The 23,441-nt window shown below is 41.7% G+C and overlaps 1 protein-coding gene across 6 annotated transcripts in view; it reads right to left on the bottom strand.

Annotated features, from left to right (window-relative positions):
• YIPF1 (Yip1 domain family member 1) overlaps positions 1-10,466 on the bottom strand; it is a 50,522-nt gene extending 40,056 nt beyond the window's left edge. For 5 of the 6 annotated variants that reach the window (XR_016395303.1, XM_089922377.1, XM_022575734.3 and 2 more), the window contains exons 1-5: positions 10,375-10,466; positions 9,569-9,647; positions 5,200-5,363; positions 635-715; positions 274-361 (exon numbers count right to left, since the gene is read on the bottom strand). Coding sequence is in view for 5 of the 6 variants with exons in the window: in XM_089922377.1 (XP_089778503.1) it covers positions 274-361; positions 635-715; positions 5,200-5,363; positions 9,569-9,599 (364 nt within the window). In the remaining variant the exon portion in view is untranslated. Of the gene's footprint in view, positions 1-273; positions 362-634; positions 716-5,199; positions 5,364-9,568; positions 9,648-10,018; positions 10,093-10,374 lie in introns of all 6 variants that reach the window. The other variant, XM_022575733.3, reaches the window with a different exon arrangement.
• Positions 10,467-23,441: the final 12,975 nt, after the last annotated feature.

Genomic DNA, 23,441 nt, shown 5'->3' with positions numbered 1-23,441 from the left:
TCCTCTTACACAAGTGACTTAATTTGTCTTGAATTTGTAATGTCATTTGAAGACTTTCAAAGGACATACTATTACTTGTCATCAGCGCATTAATAGAAATACAATTGCATTTTCTCCAAATTCTTTGCAACAGTTGCTACCAAAGCTCAAAAGAGTCAAATAAAACACCACATGCCCCACCAACAGTGCACTTCTCTGACTTTCCAGGCAACCCGCACACTCACCTGGGCTTAGCTGGGACATGGAAAAGAATCAAAACAGCACTACACATACCATAGAGATCTGGGTTGCTGCGGATATACAACCTCACAAAGTTTTTTCCTGGTATTGGCAAAAGAGACCCCTTTATTCTGTCAAAGACCTGCAAAACAGCACAGCAGTTAAGTCTACTGAAGATTTTTTTTCTTAAAGTTTAATAAGTTTGCACTGCAAAACTGAAACTCAGTGATTAGAGCTTTATTATTTATTTAGTATTTTTTTATTATTTCATTTAGTATTTCCAAATGCTAATTGACCTTTTACTTTTGAAGACCATATCCAGTATACAAAACCTTTCACGTTACTCGATTGTTTAACCATAGAAGGAACAAGTCTGCATTATACGACAAAAGAAAGGTAAATCTGGATTACAAACCTGGTAAGTGTCTACATCAAAGAATGTTTGATAGTATTCAAATGTCCAGAAGGGGGAGCTTTTCTTCTGTCCAGCAAGTAACTGTCAGAGGTAAAATAAAAAACGTAATGAACACAGAAGCAATTTCCTTATTCTAGCTACCCAGAGAAAGAGAGAGGGTCTAATGGAAAATCAAGATGTACGAAAGACAAAACTCTTCTGCATTCATCAATCAATTTTACCACAGCCATGCCCAATTCTCAGCCTGACATAAAAGCATCAGTTCTGAAGACACACCAAAAGGTTTCAAATCCTGGTCCCTTCACTAGGGGATGGCTTCATCAAATCACTAGACTCATCTCAGTCTTCCTTATCTAAAAAGTACAGGTGGGCTTCCCTGGTGGCGCAGTGGTTGAGAGTCCGCCTGCCGATGCAGGGGACGCGGGTTCGTGCCCCGGTCCGGGAGGATCCCACATGCCGCAGAGTGGCTGGGCCCGTAAGCCATGGCCGCTGAGCCTGCGCGTCTGGAGCCTGTGCTCCGCAACGGGAGAGGCCACAACAGTGAGAGGCCCGTGTACCGCAAAAAAATATATAAAATAATTTTAAAAATAAAAAGTACAGGTAACAAGATCTACCTTATAGGATAATAGGAAGGACTAGCTTAATTACTATGCAAAACAACATATATATGTATATACACACACACAAACACGTACCTACAGAAGGCAGTCAGTGTAAATATCTTTTCCCCTTCCTCCGCTTCAACATCCTCACTACTATCACCACCTGAATTCTCAAAAATCTGATATACTGACTCGCTCTAAAGAATTAAAAACTTAAAATATACTGCTCTAACAAAAAACCAAAATTCCTATTTAGAAGAGGCGCGCTAGGAGGGCCACGCCTGTACCAAGAGCACAGCTCTCTACAGAAAAATACACGCCCCATGCCAGGAAGTGTGACTGCCATCCTCAGATATCTGAAGAGGATTCATACAGCAAAAAGTACAGATGCACTCTAAGGACCTTTGCAAGACGAGGGAAGGTACTATAGGCAGATATTTTTTGTTCACTATAAAGGAAAAATTTTCCACCATTAAAGTTTTCCAAAAGTGGTAGGGGCTGCTTTACACGGTCATGAGCAGCCTGCTTCTAGAGGTATTCAGGTGTTGTCTTTCTGACATACCACGGAGAGCATTAATATCTTGAGAGGGAAGCTGAAATACAGTAAGTCCCCTGTATACGAACAAGTTCCATGCCGAGAGTGCGTTTGGAAATCCAATTTGTTCCTAAGTCCAACAAAGTTAGCCTAGGTGCCCAACGAACACAATCGCTATACAGTACTGCACTGTAATAGGTTTATAATACTTTTCACACAAATACATGAAAAACAAACACAAAAAATAAAACTTTTTTTTTTTTTTGCGGTACACGGGGCTCTCACTGTTGTGGCCTCTCCCGTTGCGGAGCACAGGCTCTGGACGTGCAGGCTCAGCGGCCATGGCTCACGGGCCCAGCCGCTCCGCGGCATGTGGGATCTTCCCGGACGGGGGCACGAACCCGTGTCCCCTGCGTTGGCAGGCGGACTCTCAACCACTGTGCCACCAGGGAAGCCCAAGAAAACATTTTTAATCTTACAGTCCAGTACCTTGAAAAGTACAGTAGTGCAGTACAACAGCTGGCATACAGGGGCTGGCACTGAGTGAACAGGCAAGAAGAGTTACTGACTGGAGGAGGGAGAGGTGGGAGATGGTAGAGCTGAAGGATCTTCAGCAACAGGACACGGAGGGCAAGGTGCAATTTCACTCACTCCTGCCACTGATGGCACAGGTTCTGGTTCCTTGCTGGATTCAATTCTATCTACCCTCTTAAAAAAACGATCCAGTGATGTCTGGGTAGTACTGTACAAGCTATATCACCGCTGCTTTTACGCTTGCTTGTGGACATCCTGGGCTTGAAATAAAGATACTGTACTCTATACAGTACTGTAAAGTTCACAAAAGCACAAACACTTGTAGAGGATGCACACATGTGACAATGTACGCCAGACACATGAACTTACATGACTGGACATGCGAACACACGTTCGAATCTTTGAAAGTTTGCAACTTGAAGGTTCGTATGTAGGGGACTTATTGTAGAGGAAACTGTAGATTCTTTCCAACTCTAATATTGCAAGATACTGAACACCAGAGACCCATGTTCCATAAGCTAGGTCAAGAAATTCTGTCACTATCATAGAATATTGGTAACCTCTTCCCGATTCCCTGACAAAATTGAGATAATGGATATAATGTTTTCAGTTTTAAGATTTTTTCCCCCATACATTTCTTCTTAAACTTTTGATGGCTGCTGTTGTTCCGTGTGATGGTAAATTTTATGTGTCAACTTGGCTGGGCCATGATGCCAGATATTTGACCAAACATTGTTCTGGATGTTTCTGTAAGGGTGTTTTTGAATGAGCTTTACATTTAAATTGGTGGACTTTTTGAATAAAGCAGATTGCCCTCCATAATATGGGTGGACCACAGCCAATCAGGTGAAGGCCTGAATAGAACCAAAGGCTGTGACCCCCTGAGCAAGAGGGACTCCTCCAGCAGATGCCCTCAGACTTCAACTGCAATATCAGCTCTTCCTACTTCTCCAGCACAATGCCTTTGGATTCAAATTCTCTTTCCTGAGTCTCCAGCCTGCCAGCATCCTCCATCAGATTTTGGACTCACCAAGCATCCACAATCATGTGAACCAATTTTAAAAAAAAGTAAATCTCTTTCTCTACATATACATATCCTATTGATCTATTTCTCTGAAGAACCGCAACTAATTAATACGCTCAGTTATACTAAAAATCATTCCTGTATCCTGAGGGTGCCAACAATTTTGATAAGCACTTACCATACACTACTCTAATACAGAGGGACTCAGAGTGCCTTGCTTTAAAGTTCCATCTGCACCTGCCAGTTGTGTGTCCTGGGGCAAAAGTCACTTAAATTCTGTGCCTCCGGTTTCTCATTTACAAAATGAAGCTGAGAATAGTTCCTTGCATAGGGTTGTTTTAAGCATTAAATGAGATGATCCAAGTAAGGAACTTTAAATGGTACCTGGCAGCTATTAAACACTGAATAAATATTAGCTGTTGTGATGATAATGACGACAATAGTCAGTATACTATTTTCTTATATTTCCAATGAGGAAATCAGGTTTAGGGAAATTAAAGTACCTTATCCAAGACCACAGAGCTATTACTACTGGCCAGACCTGGATTCAAACTCAGGCTCCTAAGTCTGAGCTCTTGCCACAATATCTAGTACACAATGCTATTTAATTTGACAGATACTTTGGTACTTATTTTGATATTTCATGGAGTTCCACGAAGAGCACTTGCCACTCCACTATTTCATGAGCCTGTGAACACACTGCTATAAACTGAGTACTCCTCTAGTGAATCACGATCATGATCCATTTATAAAATATTACTAGAAATACTGTTTTTCTGGAATGCACCGACAGTGTACATGGAAGTAAATTTTTGTGATCAAAAACAGCTCTGATATTCAAAATTCAACCGGATGCAGAAACCTAGAACTCTCCATAGAATCCTCCCTCTCTTCCTCACCCCTTTTCCACCAAGTCCTAGTGAGCCCATCTGCTAAACATCTGTATCCAGTTCTAGTTCAGGCCACTTCACCAGTCTCCTATCTGGTTTTCTGGCCTCTAGTCCGTCTCCCACCAACTCATACTCCACAGGGCCACTGTATCTTAAAACATCTTTAAACGTATCTGGTCATATTGTTTAAAATCTTTCAATGGCTCCCAACAGTTTTCAGAATACAATTCATACTCAGAGGGTTGAGTCCTTGCCTATCTGTGAGCCTCATCTCCTGTCTCCACCTATATTTTGCTCCCAATGTACATGAAGATGGAAGATGTGCTTTCTGTACCATGTTCCTTCATGCCTGTGACTTCACCAAAACTGTTCCCTTTGCCCAGATCACCTTCCACACCTTCTTCCTGGGTTCTCCTATTCTTTCAACAAGATTCAGTTTAAATGTCACTGCCTCCAGGAAGCCTTCTGTAACCCCCTTGTCTCTGCTCCCACAACCCCAGCATGCTTCCCATGGGTAACAATGGTCTGTTCGCTTGTCTGTTTCTCCCCCAAGGCAGATTTACCTCGATTTACATGATTTACCTTCGTGTCGTCACTGCTTGGCATTCTACCCGGCACACAGGAGACAGTGAATAAATGCATGAGCGAGGTTTTTAAAAGTTAAAAGAGTAAGCTGGGACGAAGTGAGATAGTGGCATAGACTTATATACACTACCAAATGTAAAATAGATAGCTAGTGGGAAGCAGCTGCATAGCACAGGGAGATCAGCTTGGTGCTTTGTGACCACCTAGAGGGATGGGATAGGGCAGGTGGGAGGGAGATGCAAGAGGGGGGAGATATGGGGATATATGTATGTGTATAGCTGATTCACTTTGTTATAAAGCAGAAACTAACACACCATTGTAAAGCAATTATACTCCAATAAAGATGTTAAAAAAAAAGTTAAAAGAAAGAAACAATTTAAAAGACAAGTTCAAACCTCAGTTTTATCAGAGTCATCATTTCCTAGTAACTCATCATCCTCTTCTCTCCCTGAGCCTCCTGGGGGTCCTGGCTGGTGTTTTGGGGTTTCACCAGGATCCTCGATGCTTATTGTGGTGGCATCTGGGTTTGCTGCTAGAGAAGTGGCTGTATCACCAAATTCTGAAATCAATTAGCGTACAAGGGTATCAGTGACCTTACCCACACTGGAAATGCCTTTTTTTTTTTTTTTTTTCCGGTACGCGGGCCTCTCACTGTTGTCGCCTCTCCCGTTGCGGAGCGCAGGCTCAGCGGCCATGGCTCACGGGCCCAGCCGCTCCGCGGCATGTGGGATCTTCCCGGACCGGGGGACGAACCCGTGTCCCCTGCATCGGCAGGCGGACTCTCAACCACTGCGCCACCAGGGAAGCCCATGCCATACTTTTAATTTAAAGACAAGCTGTTACAACCTCAGCTTTGCTACAGACCCTACCTGAGACAAGTGGCAAAAGGCTCTGAAAAAAATCTCATCTAGAAATCAAGCTGACAAAGAAAAATGATTATGAAAACAACAGAATTTGAAGTCAGACCAGAATTTTAGTCCTGGCTCAGTTACTTACTAAGTATTTAAGCCTGAGTAAGTAACTTAACCTCTATAAGCTTCAGTGTTCTCATCTATACGATGGGGAGAATAATATTTATTTTCAGGAATTTTGGGAAAGTTAGGAATATTACTTAAGTAAAGCCCTTAGCAGAGTGCCTGGCCCGTAGCAAGTAACCAATCTAACCCTCTCTTCTTTGATTCAAGTTCAAAAAAACTTAATGGAAGTTACTTTTTCCAATAAGTCCTATGTAATCACTACAGAAAACACAAGGACAAAAATGAAAGTAGAAGGCTTCCCTGGTGGCGCAGTGGTTGAGAGTCCGCCTGCCGATGCAGGGGACGCGGGTTCGTGCCCCGGTCCGGGAAGATCCCACATGCCGCAGAGCAGCTAGGCCCGTGAGCCATGGCTGCTGAGCCTGCGCTCCGCAACGGGAGAGGCCACAACAGTGAGAGGGCCGCGTACCGCAAAAAAAAAAAAAAAAAAAAAAAAAAGAAAATAGAAACAACAGAATAAAAATCACTCTTAGTCCCATCCACATAAAAGCAAGCACTATTAACTTTTGGTATATTTCCTTTTCTCTATAGAGTAGATTCATGCCAGTGATGATTGTTCACTCAACAAATATTTACTGCGTGCCTACAGTGTACCAAGTACTGATTTAGGATGTGACAGTACTATGTAAACAATGTTGTACCCTGCCCCATCTGCCAGGGATTATATAAAAAATTATTTTTTTCATATTATATCGGTCTTTAAAATGACCAGTTACGTGGCTACATAACAGTTCATCAGCTGGAGGTGGGAACAGTAGGAGAGAGACACCCCAAGTTAACACAATTATTCCACTGTTATTGGATGTTTGGGTGCTTTTCGTTTTTCATTAGTACAAATAACACAGTAAGGGGCATCTGTGAGGAGAAAGCTTTTGGGGTTATTGCCTTAGTATGAACACTATCAGTGTGATCACCAGGTCAAAGGGTGCAGACCATTTTGAAGGCTCTTGAGCCATACTGCTAAACTGTTCTCCAAAAGAACCTCACCTATTCATGTCCACCAGCAATGATTGTGACTTCTGTCTCTGGGCATCCTAACAAACTTTATTTAGCTGCTCTTAGATAAAATTTAGGGCAGCTGTGGAATTTGGCAGGACTCAGGAAGGAGGCCAGCAGGGCACCAATGTAACACAACAATCATGGCAGCAGGATGGGGCTCTTGGATAATCGAGCCCAATCTTACTGCCTTTCAGCTACGCAAATAGTTTTATGGAGAGAATTAAAGTGACTGAAGTTAATAAGGTGGCTGATCCGTAACAACTACTCAAGCTTCAGTGTCCCATGTACTGGCAGCATGAGGCTCTGGAATGAGAGGGCCCTCTGTTTAAGATAAGACTCTAGCACTCCATGACCTTGGGCAAATCACTCCGTATCTCTGAGTCTCTGTTTCTTCAACTATAAAAAGTAGAAAATACTTATCTCGCAGAGAGATTTTGAGGATGATATGAGATAATAAATACTGTTATTGCTATCATTTACTGACTGGACAGGGCACTGACATTTAAAAAGATGGTTATAACTTTGCCTGAGGGAATCAGTCCAAGGAAGATATATTTAAGTTTCATATTTTAAAAACAGTAGTTTACCAGGGGACATGACATGCCAGAAGGAGGAACAGAGAGTGTCACTTTAGAGGTATCAAGTCCAAAGAGGTTCGAGAGATGATAATTCATCTAGTTGATGGGATTAGGAAAGGCTACTTGGAAAAGGTGCCGTATGAGAAGGATGGCCAGAAGCAGTGGGGATGGCATCTCAGGCAAAGAGTATGGGATGAGCAAGACCCAGAAGACAGAAAATGTGTTCCGTGTGTGAAGAACAGCAGATGGAAAGTCTGATTTTAATGTAGGATGTGTGTACCTCGCACATGACTATTCACATATTCTGCTCTGTATTAGTTATTCTTGTCCATCTCAGTGCCTTGAGGGCAAGACGTTGTGTTTTGCCTCTGTTCCTTTCCTGACACAATGTCTCCCACCTGCAGGGCCCTGACCTTCACGTTTTCATTTAACACTACCATTTTTCCCCGGAGAAGCTTTCCATGACCCCCACAGCACCCTGTGTTCTTTTCTAAAGAGCCAAGTCTTTAACATGGTGGAGAAAGTCCTGCGTGACTTGGCTCCTGCTTCCTCTCAAACCTCACCTTGTGACAGGCCTCCCCCACCAACTGTGCTCTGGTACTCTGGCCTTCTTTTAATTCCTTGGGAAAGAAAATGAAACAGACTTCCTCCCTTCTCAAGTACTCTGCACGTGCTGTTCTTTACACTTGAACTTTCTTGCACTGTACTCCCAGATAGGATGACCAAGGAAGGCCTCTGGAATGAAGTGAGATTTAAGCAGAGCAAGGGAACAAGCCATGTGGCTATCTGGACTAAGAATGTCCCAAACAGAAGGATGGCTCAAAGGCCCTAAGCTGTTAGTGTACCTGGCATCTAGGAGGGACAGTGATGAGGCCCATGTGGGTAGGCAGAGAGAAAGGGCTAGAGTAGCAGGAGATGAAATCAGAGGCAGTGGAGGCCTGGATCATGTAGGGCCTCCTAAGCACAGAAAGGGCTCTGCCTTCCACTCCTAGTGAGATGGGAGCCACTGGAAGTTTTAGAAGGAATGACGTGATCTGACTTGGTTTTAAAGGTCTACTCTGGCTGCAAAATACAGACTGTAGGGGGGTAAGGGAGGATGCAGGAAGACCTGAAGGAAGGTAAGGGCTATAATCCAGACATAAGGTGATGGTGACCTTGAGCACGGTGGGACAGCGGTAGAGGTGGCGAGAAGTTGTCAGATGCTGGTTGTATTTTGCAGATGGAACTGACAGTATTGGCCGATGAAATGGATTTCTCTTTAAACATCGTATCTCTTCCTTAGATAGTAGTAAGATAGCGTATGTTGTGATGCCTGGGTTCAAACCCAGCTTTACCACTTACTATAACCTTTAAGCAAATGACTTAATTTTCCTGTGCTTCAGTTTCCTCATTGGTAAAATAGGGAGAATAAAATAACTATTTCATAAAGTTGACATAAGGAGTAAATGAGTAAATATTTGTAAAGCACTTAGAACACTGCCTGCCATTTAGGAAATACTATACAAGTGTTTACAAGGCAAATGAGCGTTCGTCAATCCCCAGCTTAGGTCAGGCTCTGGGTTATGAGTTATGAACTTTTCCTCCAGCACTTTCATAGTTTATAGATATATATTTAAATGATCATTTAACAAATAAATGTCTCCCTCACTACATTGAGAGCTTCATAAGGGAAGAAACTGTTCACTCTTCTACCCTGGTAACTAGAACAATTCCCTGGTTCATGGTCACACTCATGAGAGATTTACTGAGTCAGTGAAGGAATGACCTGATCACATTTCACTATAATTATCTTTTTACACTTTTATCTACTCTACCAGTGTAAAAATCTTCTCCTTTATCTTTTGATCTCCTGTATCTAGTAGAATTCTAAGCGCAAAATAGGTGCTCAATAAATGCGTGTTGCACTAAAGCAAGAACTCTATAAACATTTTCTGTAATCACTGCACTAAATGTATGATATTATCAATCTGAAGGGCTGTTTGGCAAAAAAGAACAGCTGATGTGAACAAACAGAATAACCTGAGTGTGGCAAACATTCTTTTACCAAGATGTCTGAAATAATCTTCTTTAATACATGCACCAGCATAGCAACGGAAATTCTGCTGTGACTGCAGAAATACTGATCATAAAAGGTAGGCACCCAACGGATGTACCTTCAAACTGCAAGTCATCTACAGCTGCCATTCAGCCAAGGGTCTTCTCCCAATTATTAGGAAGATAATTTACAGAGGTCTAAAAAGGAAAAATAAATAAATTTCATATGATAACATTAAAAAATCTACAAACGAATCTTATTTCAGCATTAGAAATGGTATTGCTTTTCCTTGCGTCCTTTTTTAGTGGGATCCGATAGGTTTATATAAAGATAACCATTTAGCATCAGATACTATTAAAACTGTTATTAAAAAAAACTAATGGTGGGGGGCTCCACTGGTTCCATGCAATCTCACTGTGTGGGTGTTTAAGGGCCAGGTGCAGCCTGGAGATGGAAGAATGAGGAAGGGGAGGCTGGGGTTTGAGAGAGGTGGCTATGAGGGCAGTGGAGAGCAAAGGCTGTCAGCCTAGCCAGTGGTTAAGGGCACAGGCTCTGGAGTCGAACAGACCTGGGTTTGATTCCCGATTCTGCTGCTTCTGGCCGTAAGACTGTGGGCTCCTGGGGGGGCCTCAATTTTCTCATCTGTAAAATGGGTTCATAATTGTACTTACACGATACTGGGTGCCATTAACTGAGGCAAGTAAGTGTAAGGCGCTTAGTGCATAGCGAAGCAATTAGTAGGCGCTGGAGTGATGGGGACCCTACAGCCTGGGGCACCGTGAGCCCAGGACGGTCTGGGAAAGAGCTACCCAAGAAGCACGGATAGTGTTTTAGGAGGAGAAGCTGGGCCGCAGCGGCCCGGGTGGGCAGGAGATCCCGAGCTCCCTCAGTCCCGGGCCGGCCCCACAGACCCCGCCACCTCACCTCGCGGGGCTCGACGTCCAGCTGGTGCGAGGCAGTCTCGGGCCTCAGATTCTGCGCGCAGGCTCTGGTCCCGCCGAGTTGCCGGAAACCGGAGATCCGGGGGGCAGACCTTCTCCACCTCCTCCGGGCAGAGCCCCGCCTCCTTAAAAAGACAGCACCTCCCGGAGGCGCCGCTTCCCGAGACCTCTGCGGGCAACTGTACCAAAGCTCGCTCCCTCTGCGGCCCCTCGAAGGGCTAGGCTTCGGCTCTTAAAGAGGCAGGTGGCGCTGGGCGGACCGGTGGGGACGTGAGAGGGTCCGCCTCGGCTCACCTCGCTCCGGGGGTGGGGGGCGCAGAGAATTCTCTGGAGAGTGGGGTTTACTTTATGTTTGGTTATACCTCTTTTCTTATTGAAATATAAAGTAGCGTAACGGAAGACGATTGTGAAAAGAAAAAAATGTCATCAATCCCCCCATTCTTTTTTGGCCATAAAAATTTAATTAACCAGTGAGGGAGAACGAGACAATTAGTTTTTGAGTGTTGAGTCAGTGATCTAGGGAAGGATGATGTCTGTTCCTAGGGACACCCCCGTAAGTGTGGTAATTTGTTCCTTCACTCCTGCGACGGTCTACCTTATGCCCTTGGAGCAGTGAGGGGTGACTGGAGATTGGCCTCACTCCCCGCTCTGTCCCCGCCTCGGCATCTGACCACCACCTTGACTATAGCAGGGGCCCAGTAAACGACGGTGAAGTTGCACTGAGTAAGCCGGTGAGAAACATTTTGCCCCGCCGCCAGTCTTTGCTTGGTTATCACCTACACAGCCCTCCAGATGTCGGTACCCTTTCCTCCTCCTAGGGAAAGCCTGCCTTCGCCTCCCAGGACTTCTTTTGCGCCCATAGTCCCCTGTGCTTGCTTAAACCATGGCAGTTGTTATTGTTTGCCTATCTTTGCCAGCGTGGGAGTGCTTTGGGGGGAAGGATCAGGAATGACTCTGGTCTCCAGGTCCTCAAGGCAGCCCAGAACCAGGGACACGATAGTTGCTCACTGAAGGTTAACTGTAGAGCGATCAAGTTCTGGCTGGCTGAGCAGCATAAGCCAAATTCACTGCCTACACAAGGTGGAACCTTTGACTTTGGCCTCACTACACTGGGCCCTTATGGTCAATCGGAATGGCTTATTACACCTGACTAATAAAATAGTTACACACATACGGAGCGTATTTATTGAACTGACATTGTGATCAGGCTTTATACATGCAGATCTCTAATTCTCAGAACAATCCAGCAAGGTTGAGGTGATTATCCTCATTTTATAAAGAGAAAGCTGGGGCTTCCCTGGTGGCACAGTGGTTGAGAGTCCGCCTGCCAATGCAGGGGACATGGGTTCGTGCCCCGGTCCGGGAAGATCCCACGTGCCACAGAGTGGCTAGGCCCGTGAGCCATGGGCGCTGAGCCTGCGCATCCGGAGCCTGTGCTCCGCAACGGGAGAGAAAAAAAAAAAAAAAAAAAGAGAAAGCTCAAGTTAGCGTATGTATGTGCAGGGTACTTTGGTTGAATGTGTACCAGGAATGAATTGCAACACACGAATTCGTTGTGCAAATGCATCAAACACTTCTCATGCCCCATGGCAGATCCTCTTGGCTTCATCAACTGCTTATTTCACCACCACTGATCTTATTCCAGCTTCAGCAGCTGTAACCTAAGTGAGCTTCACCTCAAGCCCATAACTCGGGCTTCTTGCTTTCTGCATCAGGGCTTGTGTCTTGATACCTTGGGATTATGGGACTGCTGGAACTGTTCAGCACTGGGACAGGTGCAAGCCAGAAGTGCGGAAGTGGGGAGCAGTCAATGCCTCATGGGACAAATCTTGGACCGATGGAGTCAGTAACTGATGAATACATGCTTCTCTCTTTTTCCCCTCAGACTCTCCTCCGATATTTCATACAGCTTTCAAACTGTCTTGCAGGATCAAACAACCAAATGCCTTTGGAAGTGGCCAATTTGACTAGATAATTCTTTGTAGAGCACCCTCAACAAAGAATTGCACCCTTGCACTGGTTCTCCTTCCTCCCCTCCGCCATTGCATTGCAATTCACCCTTGCAATAGCTCTCCTTTCTCCTCTGTTTTACAGCTCCTGTCCTTCACTCCTGATCCTTGGACTCACACTTGCCAATAAAGTACTCACATGAGATGAGGAACCCACACTGTCATGTTGGCCAAGAGTGGCCCCAGAAAGCAGCCCTCAGGATGGAATTTTGGAACCGGACTCCTCACCAGTCAGATGGTAACAACAACCCCATTGCTAGTGATAAGTGTGTGTGTGTGTCAGGCCGGGGGGGCGGGGCAGTGATAACACCTAGACTATATATTTCTTCTCTTGGAAACAGAAGTAAAAGTTTTATTGATATATTAATTATAATGATATGTAAGTTTTGGCTCAAAACAAGACAAGAATCAAAGATAACTACACCAGTTTAACTAAAACAGCAATTCTCAACTGGGGACTATTTTGCTCCCAGGGATATTTGGCAATATGTGAAGACAATTTTTTTTAAAGAATTTTATTGGGATTTCCCTGGTGGCGCAGTGGTTAGGAATCCGCCTGCCAATGCAGGGGACACGGTTCGATCCCTGGTCAGGGAAGATCCCACATGCTGTGGAGCAACAAAACCCGTGCGCCACAACTACTGAGCCTGCACTCTAGAGCCCACACGCCGCAACTGCTGAAGCCTGTACCCTCTAGGGCCCACGCTCTGCAGGATGAGAATCCCACGCACTGCAGCGAAGAGTAGCCCCCACTCACGGCAACTAGAGAAGGCCCACGTGCATCAGCGAAGACCCAAAGCAGCAAAAAAAAATAAAAACCATCATTCACTCTAAAAAAAATAATTTTATTGGAGTATAGTTGATTTACAATGTTGTGTTAGTTTCAGGTGTACAGCAAAGTGATTCAGCTACATATATATATATATATATATATATATATTCATCTTTTTCAGATTCTTTTCCCATATAGGTTATTACAGAATATTGAGTAGAGTTCCCTGTGCTATACAGTAGGTCCTTGCTGGTTATCTATTTTATATATAGTAGTGTGTGTATGTTAATCCCAAGCTCCTAATTTATCCCTCCCCTGCACGTTTCCCCTTTGGTAACCATAAGGTTGTTTTCAAAATCTGTGAGTCTGTTTCTGTTTTGTAAATAAGTCTGTTTATACCACTTTTTTAGAGTCCACAGATGAGTGATATCATGATATTTGTCTTTCTCTGCCTGACTTATGAAGGCATTTTTGATTGTCATGACTTGTGAGGTGCTACTGGCCAGGATGCTTCTAAACGTCCTGCAATGCACAGGATAGCCCTTCTCAACAAAGAATTATCTAGTTGAAAATGTCGATGGTGTCAAGGTTGAAAAACTCTGAGCTCAAAATGTTCATATTTCCTTAACTCATCTGTCCAACTATGGTAAGGAAGGTGAGCCCAGCTGATGATACTAATTAGAGCTCTAACTGCTCTGTGAGGGGAATAAACCAGTGAGAGAGAACCCACCCCACCCTCACCTAGATAGAATGGGGGAAGAATGCGGGAGGAAGAGAAGCAGAGGAGCAAGCCTTGCTTTGATGGACAGGGATGGGGGTGGAGGGGACGGTCTGAAAAGTATGAGCCTTGTTAGATGCTGCATGTGATCCTGACAGAGTCCCCTGGCTTTCCGCAGGGGAAATCTGGTGACCCCACAGCTGAGCCATGCTCCAGAAAGTGTCTCCAACACCTGCTGAGTGACGCCCAACCAGGGAGAAGGCTGCTGGCCTTTGCATCATCGTCTCAGGTGCAATGTTAGAGAACTGCCACTGATTATTTTGGCAAATGCCCTGTTTTTATAGCGCGAGCTCTGAGTCAGGTCAAATAAAACCAAGACCTGAGAATGGAGCTTTCCAAAAGAGATGTCAGACAAGTCACATAATGACAATTGTCTGTGAATGGGACTTTTTGAAGAGCTCCAAACCTATTCTTCCCCTTCCAGTGGTTACTAAATTGCTAATTTTTGCAACAACCATGGCTGTGAAACTGTTGTTTTTCAAGGCTACCTTGGAGTGGGGAGAGGGGAATGGGGCTAGAGCAAGTTAAAACACCACAAAGCTCACTGTTCTTACTAAGATTCAGCTGTTTTTATTGAATAGACACTTCTCTGATTATCACAAACCTTTCTTTGATTAATTTACAGAATACCGAAAGAAGCTGATTTTGACAATTTTTGACAGTGTTCTCATGCTTTTATGAAGGAGTGGGTTTTCAGAGATTCTTAGTCTTCCATTCCAGAAGTGCTGCTAATTCACTTACATTAAATGCATTTATTTTTATATATAGATATTTCAGTCATCTTTTTCACATTAATTACTTCTTTATATCTTCTTTACCTTTTTTTTGTATCTTTATTGGAGTATAATTGTTTTACATTGTTGTGTTAGTTTCTGCTGTACAACAAAGTGAATAAACTATATGTATACATATATCCCCATTTCTCCTCCCTCTTGAGCCTCCTTTATCCCACCCCTCTAGGTGGTCACAAAGCACCGAGCTGATCTCCCTGTGCTATGCAGCAGCTTCCCACTAGCCATCCATTTTACATTTGGAAGTGTATATATGTCAGTGCTACTCTCTCACTTCGTCCCAGCTTCCCCTCTCCCCCCGCCACCTGTCCTCAAGTCCGTTCTCTACTCTGTGTCTTTATTCCTGCGCCACCACTAGGTTCACCAGTACTACTTTTTTAGATTCCATATATATGTGTTAGCATATGGTATTTGTTTTTCTTTCTGACTTACTTCACTCTGTATGACAAAATGTAGGTCCATCCACCTCACTACATATAACTCAATTTCATTTCTTTTTATGGCTGAGTAATATTCCATTGTATATATGTGCCACATCTTCTTTATCCATTCATCCAATGATGGACACTTAGGTTGTTTCCATCTCCGGGCTATTGTAAATAGAGCTGCAATGAACATTGTGGTACATGACTCTTTCTGAATTATGGTTTTCTCAGGGTATATGTCCAGTAGTGGGATTGCTGGGTCATATGGTAGTTCTATGTTTAGTTTTCTAAGGAAGCTCCATACTGTTCTCCATAGTGGCTGTATCAATTTACATTCCCACCAACAGTACAAGAGGGTTCCCTTTTCTCCACACCCTCTCCAGCATTTATTGTTTGTAGATGTTTTGATGATGGCCATTCTGACTGGTGTGAGGTGATACCTCATTGTGGTTTTGATTTGCATTTCTCTAATTATTAGTGATGTTGAGCATCTTTTCATGTTCTTTCCCTTCTTACACTAGCTATTTTTTTCTTGCTAGTTCAAAGTTATACATCCATTTTATTTTGGTTGTTGCTTTTAACTCATTTATTTTTTCCTGTCTGCTTTTTAAGCTTATTTATATATATTTATATATGTATATATACATATATAATACTCTATCGAACAAGTGGCTCCTAATCTGTTATTTAACACATTCTCCCCATATTTATTTATTTTATTTTATTTTATTTTAATTTTTAAAATATATTTTTGGCTGCGTTGGGTCTTTGTTGCTGCACGCGGGCTTCCTCTAGTTGCGGCGAGTGGGGGCTACTTTTCATTGTGGTGTGCGGGCTTCTCATTGCTGTGGCTCCTCTTGTTGTGGAGCACAGGCTCTAGGCATGCAGGTTTCAGTAGTTGTGGCTCGCAGGCTCTAGAGCACAGGCTCAGTAGTTGTGGCACATGGGCTCCGTTGCCCAGCGGCATGTGGGATCTTCCCGGACCAGGACTCGAAACTGTGTCCCCTGCATTGGCAGGCGGATTCTTAACCACTGTGCCACCAGGATGCCCTCCCCCCAGTCTTTAATTCAACAATTGTGTATTTGTTTCCTAAAACTTCTATTTGACTCTTTTAAAAATCATTTTGGGTAGCCTATTAATGCTTTTTTTTTTTAATCCAGGAAGGCAAATGATTTAATAGCTTACTGGTGGAAGCTGATCTTTGCTGTCAGGGTGCCCTGGCGCCTATGAGTGCTTTAAACCTTTAATACGTAGTTATAGCTATTTAAATAATCTTATTGATAATTCCAATGTCTGAAATTCTTGAGGATCTAAACGTTGTTGTTTCTGCTGATTCTCACTCATGGTGGTTTGTTTCTTTGTGTGTTGATAATCTTTGTGAGCTCATATTAGTTTCACCCTAATCTATGTGAATCCTCAATATCTAAATATTTTGTTTTTTCTAAAAAGTCCTATTTGGCTCTTTTATCAAAAGTACATGGTCATTTTTGACACCAAGATACAGGCGATACCTCTTCATAGAGGAGTTGCTATTGCATCTTCCAGAAGCCAGGAGTCACTGCTGATAGGGGGCCACTTCCATATCCTTTGAGGAGTTTCCATCTTAATACAGGAATCTCAGAGTCAGCTCTCCTATTCTACAGCTGGTTCAGGGCTTAGTTTCACAACCACAGAGCTGATACTGGCGCCTCTCAGGCCTGCTCTAACTTTTCTATTTGCCCAGGACTACTTTGCCCAGTTCCCTACTTTGGTTTTACCCAATGATATTATTTATGTTTATGTATATACATATGTGTGAATGCTTGGAGGTATTCCCTTAACTCTTATGAAAGCAGTACATTAAATAGTTATTTCATGGAAAAGCTAACTGTTTAGTGAGCAAAAGTTTGACGTACTGCCAGAAATGAAATTCTCAACTAACCTTTCTGGTACTCAGAATTCCAAGCATGCACAAAAAAGTAACGAACAATATAATGAAATCCCGTATACCATCATGTATATTTACTTATTGCAATTTTGCTATTGATCCCCCTTTTCCTTCTTTCTTTTTATGGTTTTGTGAGGTCACTTTTAAAACTTAAACTCATTTGTTTTGAAGAGAAACTTCTATTGACTCCATGAAATGGAAAACCATGATCTCTTGCCAGTAATAGAATGTAACCATAATAATAAATAAAATGAAAATCAAAGTTATTAAAAATTAAGAAAATAAACAATAAGATATAAAAGTAATAATGCATTGATTTATACAAATACATACCTGAAAAGTTTTCCAGTGAGAATAAAGGAATAACTTATGATCAATCAGTAATGAAGATATGTATATTAAACTCATTGCCTCTTCATTTAAAATAAGGATTAGTTTCTAGAATAATAAAATGATTCTGTCTTTTGGTTTTGATGTTATAGCACCAAGAATCCCAACTCCCAACACATATCTGCAATTGGAAAGGAAGGGCAAAACATATTTAACCACTTTTTAGATTTCAGTTATACATATTTATAACTACTTTGTATTCTAAACAATTGTCAGCTTCCAAAGTGATGGTTGATGTACTGCTGAAAATAACAGAATTACTGGAGTTTTGAAATATTTATGGGAAGCCTGTGTAACATGGTGTATCAGAGGTCCACCCCAAGGTCCAATGATTTGTAGGTGGTCTCAGAGAACTTATCATATAGTCATACTCATAGCTATGCTTTAACAGTGAAAGGATACAAGAGAAAATCAGCAAAGGGAAAAGGCACATGGGGCCAAAGTCCAGGGAAAACCTGGCATAAGCTTCCAAGAGTTCTCTCCCAGTGGAGTCACACAGGATACACTTAACTCTTCCAGCAACAAGCTGTGACAACATGGGTGAAATATCCCCTACCAGGGAATCTCATCAGAGAACAATGCCCAAGGTTTCTACTGGGGGCTGGTCACATAGTCATCCTCTGTCTAGCATGTGCCTAAATTCCAAATTCCCAGAAGGAAAGCAGGTTTTCACGGTAGCTAAAATGCGAAAGGAACCCAAATGTCCATCAACAGATGAAGGGATAAGCAAACTGTTTTATATACATACAATGGAATATTATTCATCCTTAAGAAAAAAGGAAATTTCACACTATGCTACCACATGGAAGAAACTTGAGGCCTATGCTAAGTGAAATAAGACAGTCATAAACAGACAAGTACTGTATCATTCCACTTATATTAAGTATTTACAGTAGTCAAAAATCATAAAGACAGAAAATGTAATTGTGGTTGCTAGGAGCTAGCAGGAGGAGGGAATGGAGGATTATTGTTTAATGAGTATCATTTCAGTTTTACAAGATGAAAAGAGTTATGGTGATGGCCGCACAATAATGTGGATGTTCTTAATGCCACTGAACTATACACTTAAAAATGGTTATAATGGTGAATTTTATGTTATGTGTATTTTATCACAATAAAAGAACAAAAATAAAAAAGTAATAGGGCCAGTGATTGCAGATGTAGATCATATAGTTCTAATAACTTTACATAACAACTCTTTCCAAAAACAAAGGTAAGGGAATAGAAGAAGATACACTACGCTAGCACTAATCAAAAGAGAGCTGGAATGACTATATTACTTTCAGACAGAGCAAACTTCAGAGCAAGGAAAATTGTCGGGGATAAAGACATTTTATAATGATAAAGGGGTCAATTCTCCAAGAAGGCATAAGCTTTAATGTGTATGTGCCTAACAACAGAGCATCAAAATACATGAGGCAAAAACGGATAGAACTGAAAGGAGAAATAGACAAATCCACTCTTATAGTTGGAGACTTTAATACCCCTCTGTCAGAAATGGATGGATCTAGCAGGCAGAAAATCAGAAAGGACATAGGAGAATTCAACAGCACCATTGGTCAACTGGATGTAATTAACATCTATAGACCACTTCACCCAACAAGAGTGGAATACACATTCTTCTCGAGCTTACATGGAACATTCACCAAGATAGACAACATTTGAAGCCATAAAGCATACCTTAACAAAACAAACATAAAACAGAAATCATACAATATATGCTGTCAGACCACAGTGGAATCAAACTAGAAATCAATAACAGAAAAATACTTGGAAAACTCCAGAATACTTATAGATCAAAGAAAACACTTCTAAATAACACAGGGCCAGATAAGAAACCTCAAGAGAAATTAAGAAATATTTTGAACTAAATGAAAATACAACTTAACAACATTTGTGAGATGCAGCAGAAGTAGTACCTACAAGGAAATTAATAGCATTTAAAGCATATATTAGAAAAGAAAGGCCCGGGTTCAATCCTGGTCGGGGAACTGAGATCCCATGAAAAGTGCAGCGTGGCCAAAAAAAAAAGAAGAGGGCTTCCCTGGTGGCGCAGTGGTTGGGAGTCCGCCTGCTGATGCAGGGGACACGGGTTCATGCCCCGGTCCGGGAAGATCCCACATGCCGCAGAGCGGCTGGGCCCGTGAGCCATGGCCTCTGAGCCTGCGCATCTGGAGCCTGTGCTCCACAACGGAAGAGGCCCCAACAGTGAGAGGCCCGCGTACCGCAGGAAAAAAAAAAAAAGAAGAAGAAAGAGAGAGAAATCTGCATCAATAATCTAAGCTTCCACCTTAGCAATTTGGAAAAAGAAGAGAAAATTAAATTCAAAGTAGTCAGAAGAAAATAAATTAAAATTAGAGCAGAAATCAATGAAACTGAAAACAGGAAATCAATAGGGAAGATCCATGAACCAAAAGCTCGTTCTTTGAAAAGATCAATAAAATTGATAAACCAGGCTAAGTAAGAAAAAAAGAAAGAAGATGCAAGTTTCTAGTATCAGAAATGAAAGAAGGGACATCACTACTGATCCCATGGATATTAAAAGGATAATAAAGGGATACTAATAATTCTATACCCACACATGTGATAACATAGTAAAATGGACCAATTCTTTGAAAGACACAATCTGTGTAAACTTACACCAGAAGAAATAAACAATCTGAACAGGCCTGTATCTTAATTAAAGAATTTGAATAAATAATTAATAACCTTTCAAAACAGAAAAAGTATAGGTTCACTGGTGAATTCTACCAGACAATTAAGGAAGAAATTATGCCAATTTTCTACAATCTCATCCAGAAATTAGAAGGAGAGGGAATACTTCCTAACTCATTCTATGAAGCCAGCATTACCCTAATACCAAAACCAGACAAAGACATTATAAGAAAAGAAAATTAGAGGCCAATATCTTTCATGAATATGGATGCAAACATCTTCAACAAAATATTAGCAAATTGAATCCAACAATAATAAAAAAAAACTATACATCATGACCAAGTGAGATTTATTCCAGATATATAAAGCTGGCTCAACATTAAAAAATCAATTACTGTAATCCATTACATAAAAAGCCTAAAGAATAAGAATCACATTATCATATCAATACATGCAGAAAAAGCATTTGACAAAATTCAACACCGCTTAATTATAAAAATTCTCAGCAAACTAGGAATAAAGGGGGAACTTCCTCAAGTTGATAAAGAATGTCTACAAAAAACCTACAGCTAACATCATACTTAATGACGTTACAACTAGAAGCTCTCCTGCTAAGATCAGGAATAAGGCAAGAATATACCCTGATGGTTTGCAAACTGGCCCCCTTTTATAGAAGGCAGGGAGAGACCAAAGAAAGAGAGATCACTCCAGATTGGTAGGTGGCAGGATGGCATTTTAAACAAGGGGATTTACGAGGCTTGTCTTGGGCAGCCACAAGACAAGTAGATCTCTGAACACACCCACCATTATCTTAAAAGTTTATACAGAGGACTTAACTGGGTTCAGTCATATAGACCATCCAGATGATCTCAACATCACATTACTATCCCAGGCTGCATACTTGGGTAGCTTCTAGCATGGGGAAGGCAAGCAGAACACACATTCCAAAGACAGGGGAGGAGGTGAGGAGCTTCTGATTGCCCAAGTCCAGCTTACAGGTTAACCAGTGGTCATGTCCTCTCAGTAATCTCTTCCAATATCCCCTCTCACCACTCTTTCAACATCATACTGGAAGTCCTAGCTAATGCAATAAAAGAAAAGGAAATAAGTGTATACAGATCAGGAAGAAATAAATAAAGCTTTCTTTGCTCATAGATTACACAATTGTTTATGTAGAAAATATGAATGGGGCTTCCCTGGTGGTGCAGTGGTTGAGAATCCACCTGCCAATGCAGGGGACACAAGTTTGAGCCCTGGTCCAGGAAGATCCCACATGCAGCGGAGCAACTAACCCCGTGCGCCACAACTACTGAGCCTGTGCTCTAGAACTGGCGAGCCACAACTACTGTGCCCACATGCTGCAAGTACTGAAGCCGGCGTGCCTAGAACCCGTGCTCCGCAACAAGAGAAAGCACCACAATGAAAAGCCTGTGCACCGCAACGAAGAGTAGCCCCCACTCGCCACAATTAGAGAAAGCCCGCGCGCAGCAACGAAGACCCAACACAGCCAAAAATAAATAAAATAAATAAATTTTAAAAAAAGAAAAAAGAAAATCTGAATGAATTGACCAAAAAACTACTGGAACTAATAAGTGATTATAGCAAGTTTGCATGATAGAAGGCTAATGCACAAAAGTCAATTGCTTTCCTATATACTAGCAATGAACAATTGGAATCTGAAATTAAAAATTATAATACCATTTACATTAGCACTCCCCCAAATGAAATACTTAGGTATAAATCTAACAAAGTATGTAGAAGATCTATACAAGGACACCTATAAAACTCTGATAAAAGAAATCTAGGAAGAGCTAAATAAATGGAGAGATATTCCATGTTCATGAATAGGAAGACTCAATATTGTCAAGGTGCCAGTTCTTCCTAACTTAATCTATAGAGTCAACACAATACTGACCGAAATCCAAGCAAGTTTTTTTGTGGATATTGACAAACTGACTTCAAAGTTTATACAAAGAGGCAAAAGACCCAGAATAGCTAGCACAATATTGAAGAAGAAGAACAAAGCTGAAAGACGGACACTACTTGACTTCAAGACTTAATTTAAAGATATAGTAATCAAGAGAGTATGATATTGGCAAAAGAATAGACAAATAGATCAATGGAAAGAAGAGAGAGTCCAGAAACAGACCCACACAAATATAGCCATGTAATCTTTGACAAAGGAACAAAGGCAATACAAAGAAGAAAAGAAAGTCTCTGACAAATGGTTCTGGAGCAACCAGACAGCCACATGCAAGAAAAATGAATCTAGGCACAGACCTTACACCTTTCACAAATATTAACTTGAAATGGATCTTAGACCTAAATATAAAACACAAAACCATAAAACTTACAGATAACACAGGAGAAAAACTAGATGACCTTGAGTTTGGTGATGACTTTTAGATACAACACCAAAGTCACAATTCATGCAAAAAGAATTGATAAGTTGGACTTCATTAAAATTAAAAACATCTGCTCTGAAAAAGACACTGTCAAGAGGCTGAGAAGACAAGCTACAGACTGGGAGAAAATATTTGCAAAAGACATAGCTGATAAAGGACTGCTATCTAATGTAAACAAAGAACTCTTAAAACTCAGCGATTAAAAAAAGAATAATCTGATTTAAAAATGAGCAAAAGATTGGAACAGACACTTCACCAAAGAAGATATACAGATGGCAAATAAATATATAAAAAGATGCTTAACATCATATGCCATTAGGGAATTGCAAATTAAAACAAGTGAGATACCATTACGTACCTCTTAGAATGGCCAAATTTCAGAACACAGACACCATCAAATGCTGGTGAGGATATGGAGCAACAGGAACTCTCATTCATTGATGGTGGGAATATAGACTGGTGTATCCACTTTAGAAGACAGTTTGGCAATTTTTTACAAAACTAACCATACTCTTACCATAAGATCCAGCAATTGTGTTCCTTGCTATTTACCCACATGAGTTGAAAACTTATGTCCACGAAAAAACCTCACGCAGGTATTTATGGCAGCTGTCTTAGTCCATTCAGGCTGCTATAACAGAATACCATACATAGACTGGGTAGATTATAAACAACAGAAATTTATTTCTCACAGCTTTGGAGGCTGGGAAGTCCAACATCAAGGGATCAGTAGATTTGGTATCTAGTGAGTGTCCACCTCCTGGTTCCTAGGCAGCCACCTTCTTGTTGCCTCCTCACATGGTGAAGGGGCAAGGGAGCTCTCTGGGGTCTCTCTTATAAGGGCACTAATCCCATTCACTAGGGCTCTACTCTAATTACCTAATCACCTCACAAAGA

The sequence above is a fragment of the Delphinapterus leucas genome, chromosome 1, assembly GCF_059928025.1.
Source record: "Delphinapterus leucas isolate spDelLeu-1000000601 "Yukka" chromosome 1, BTC_Dleu_Yukka2, whole genome shotgun sequence".
NCBI classification, from domain to species: domain Eukaryota; kingdom Metazoa; phylum Chordata; class Mammalia; order Artiodactyla; family Monodontidae; genus Delphinapterus; species Delphinapterus leucas.
This window is presented reverse-complemented; position numbering and strand designations above follow the sequence as displayed.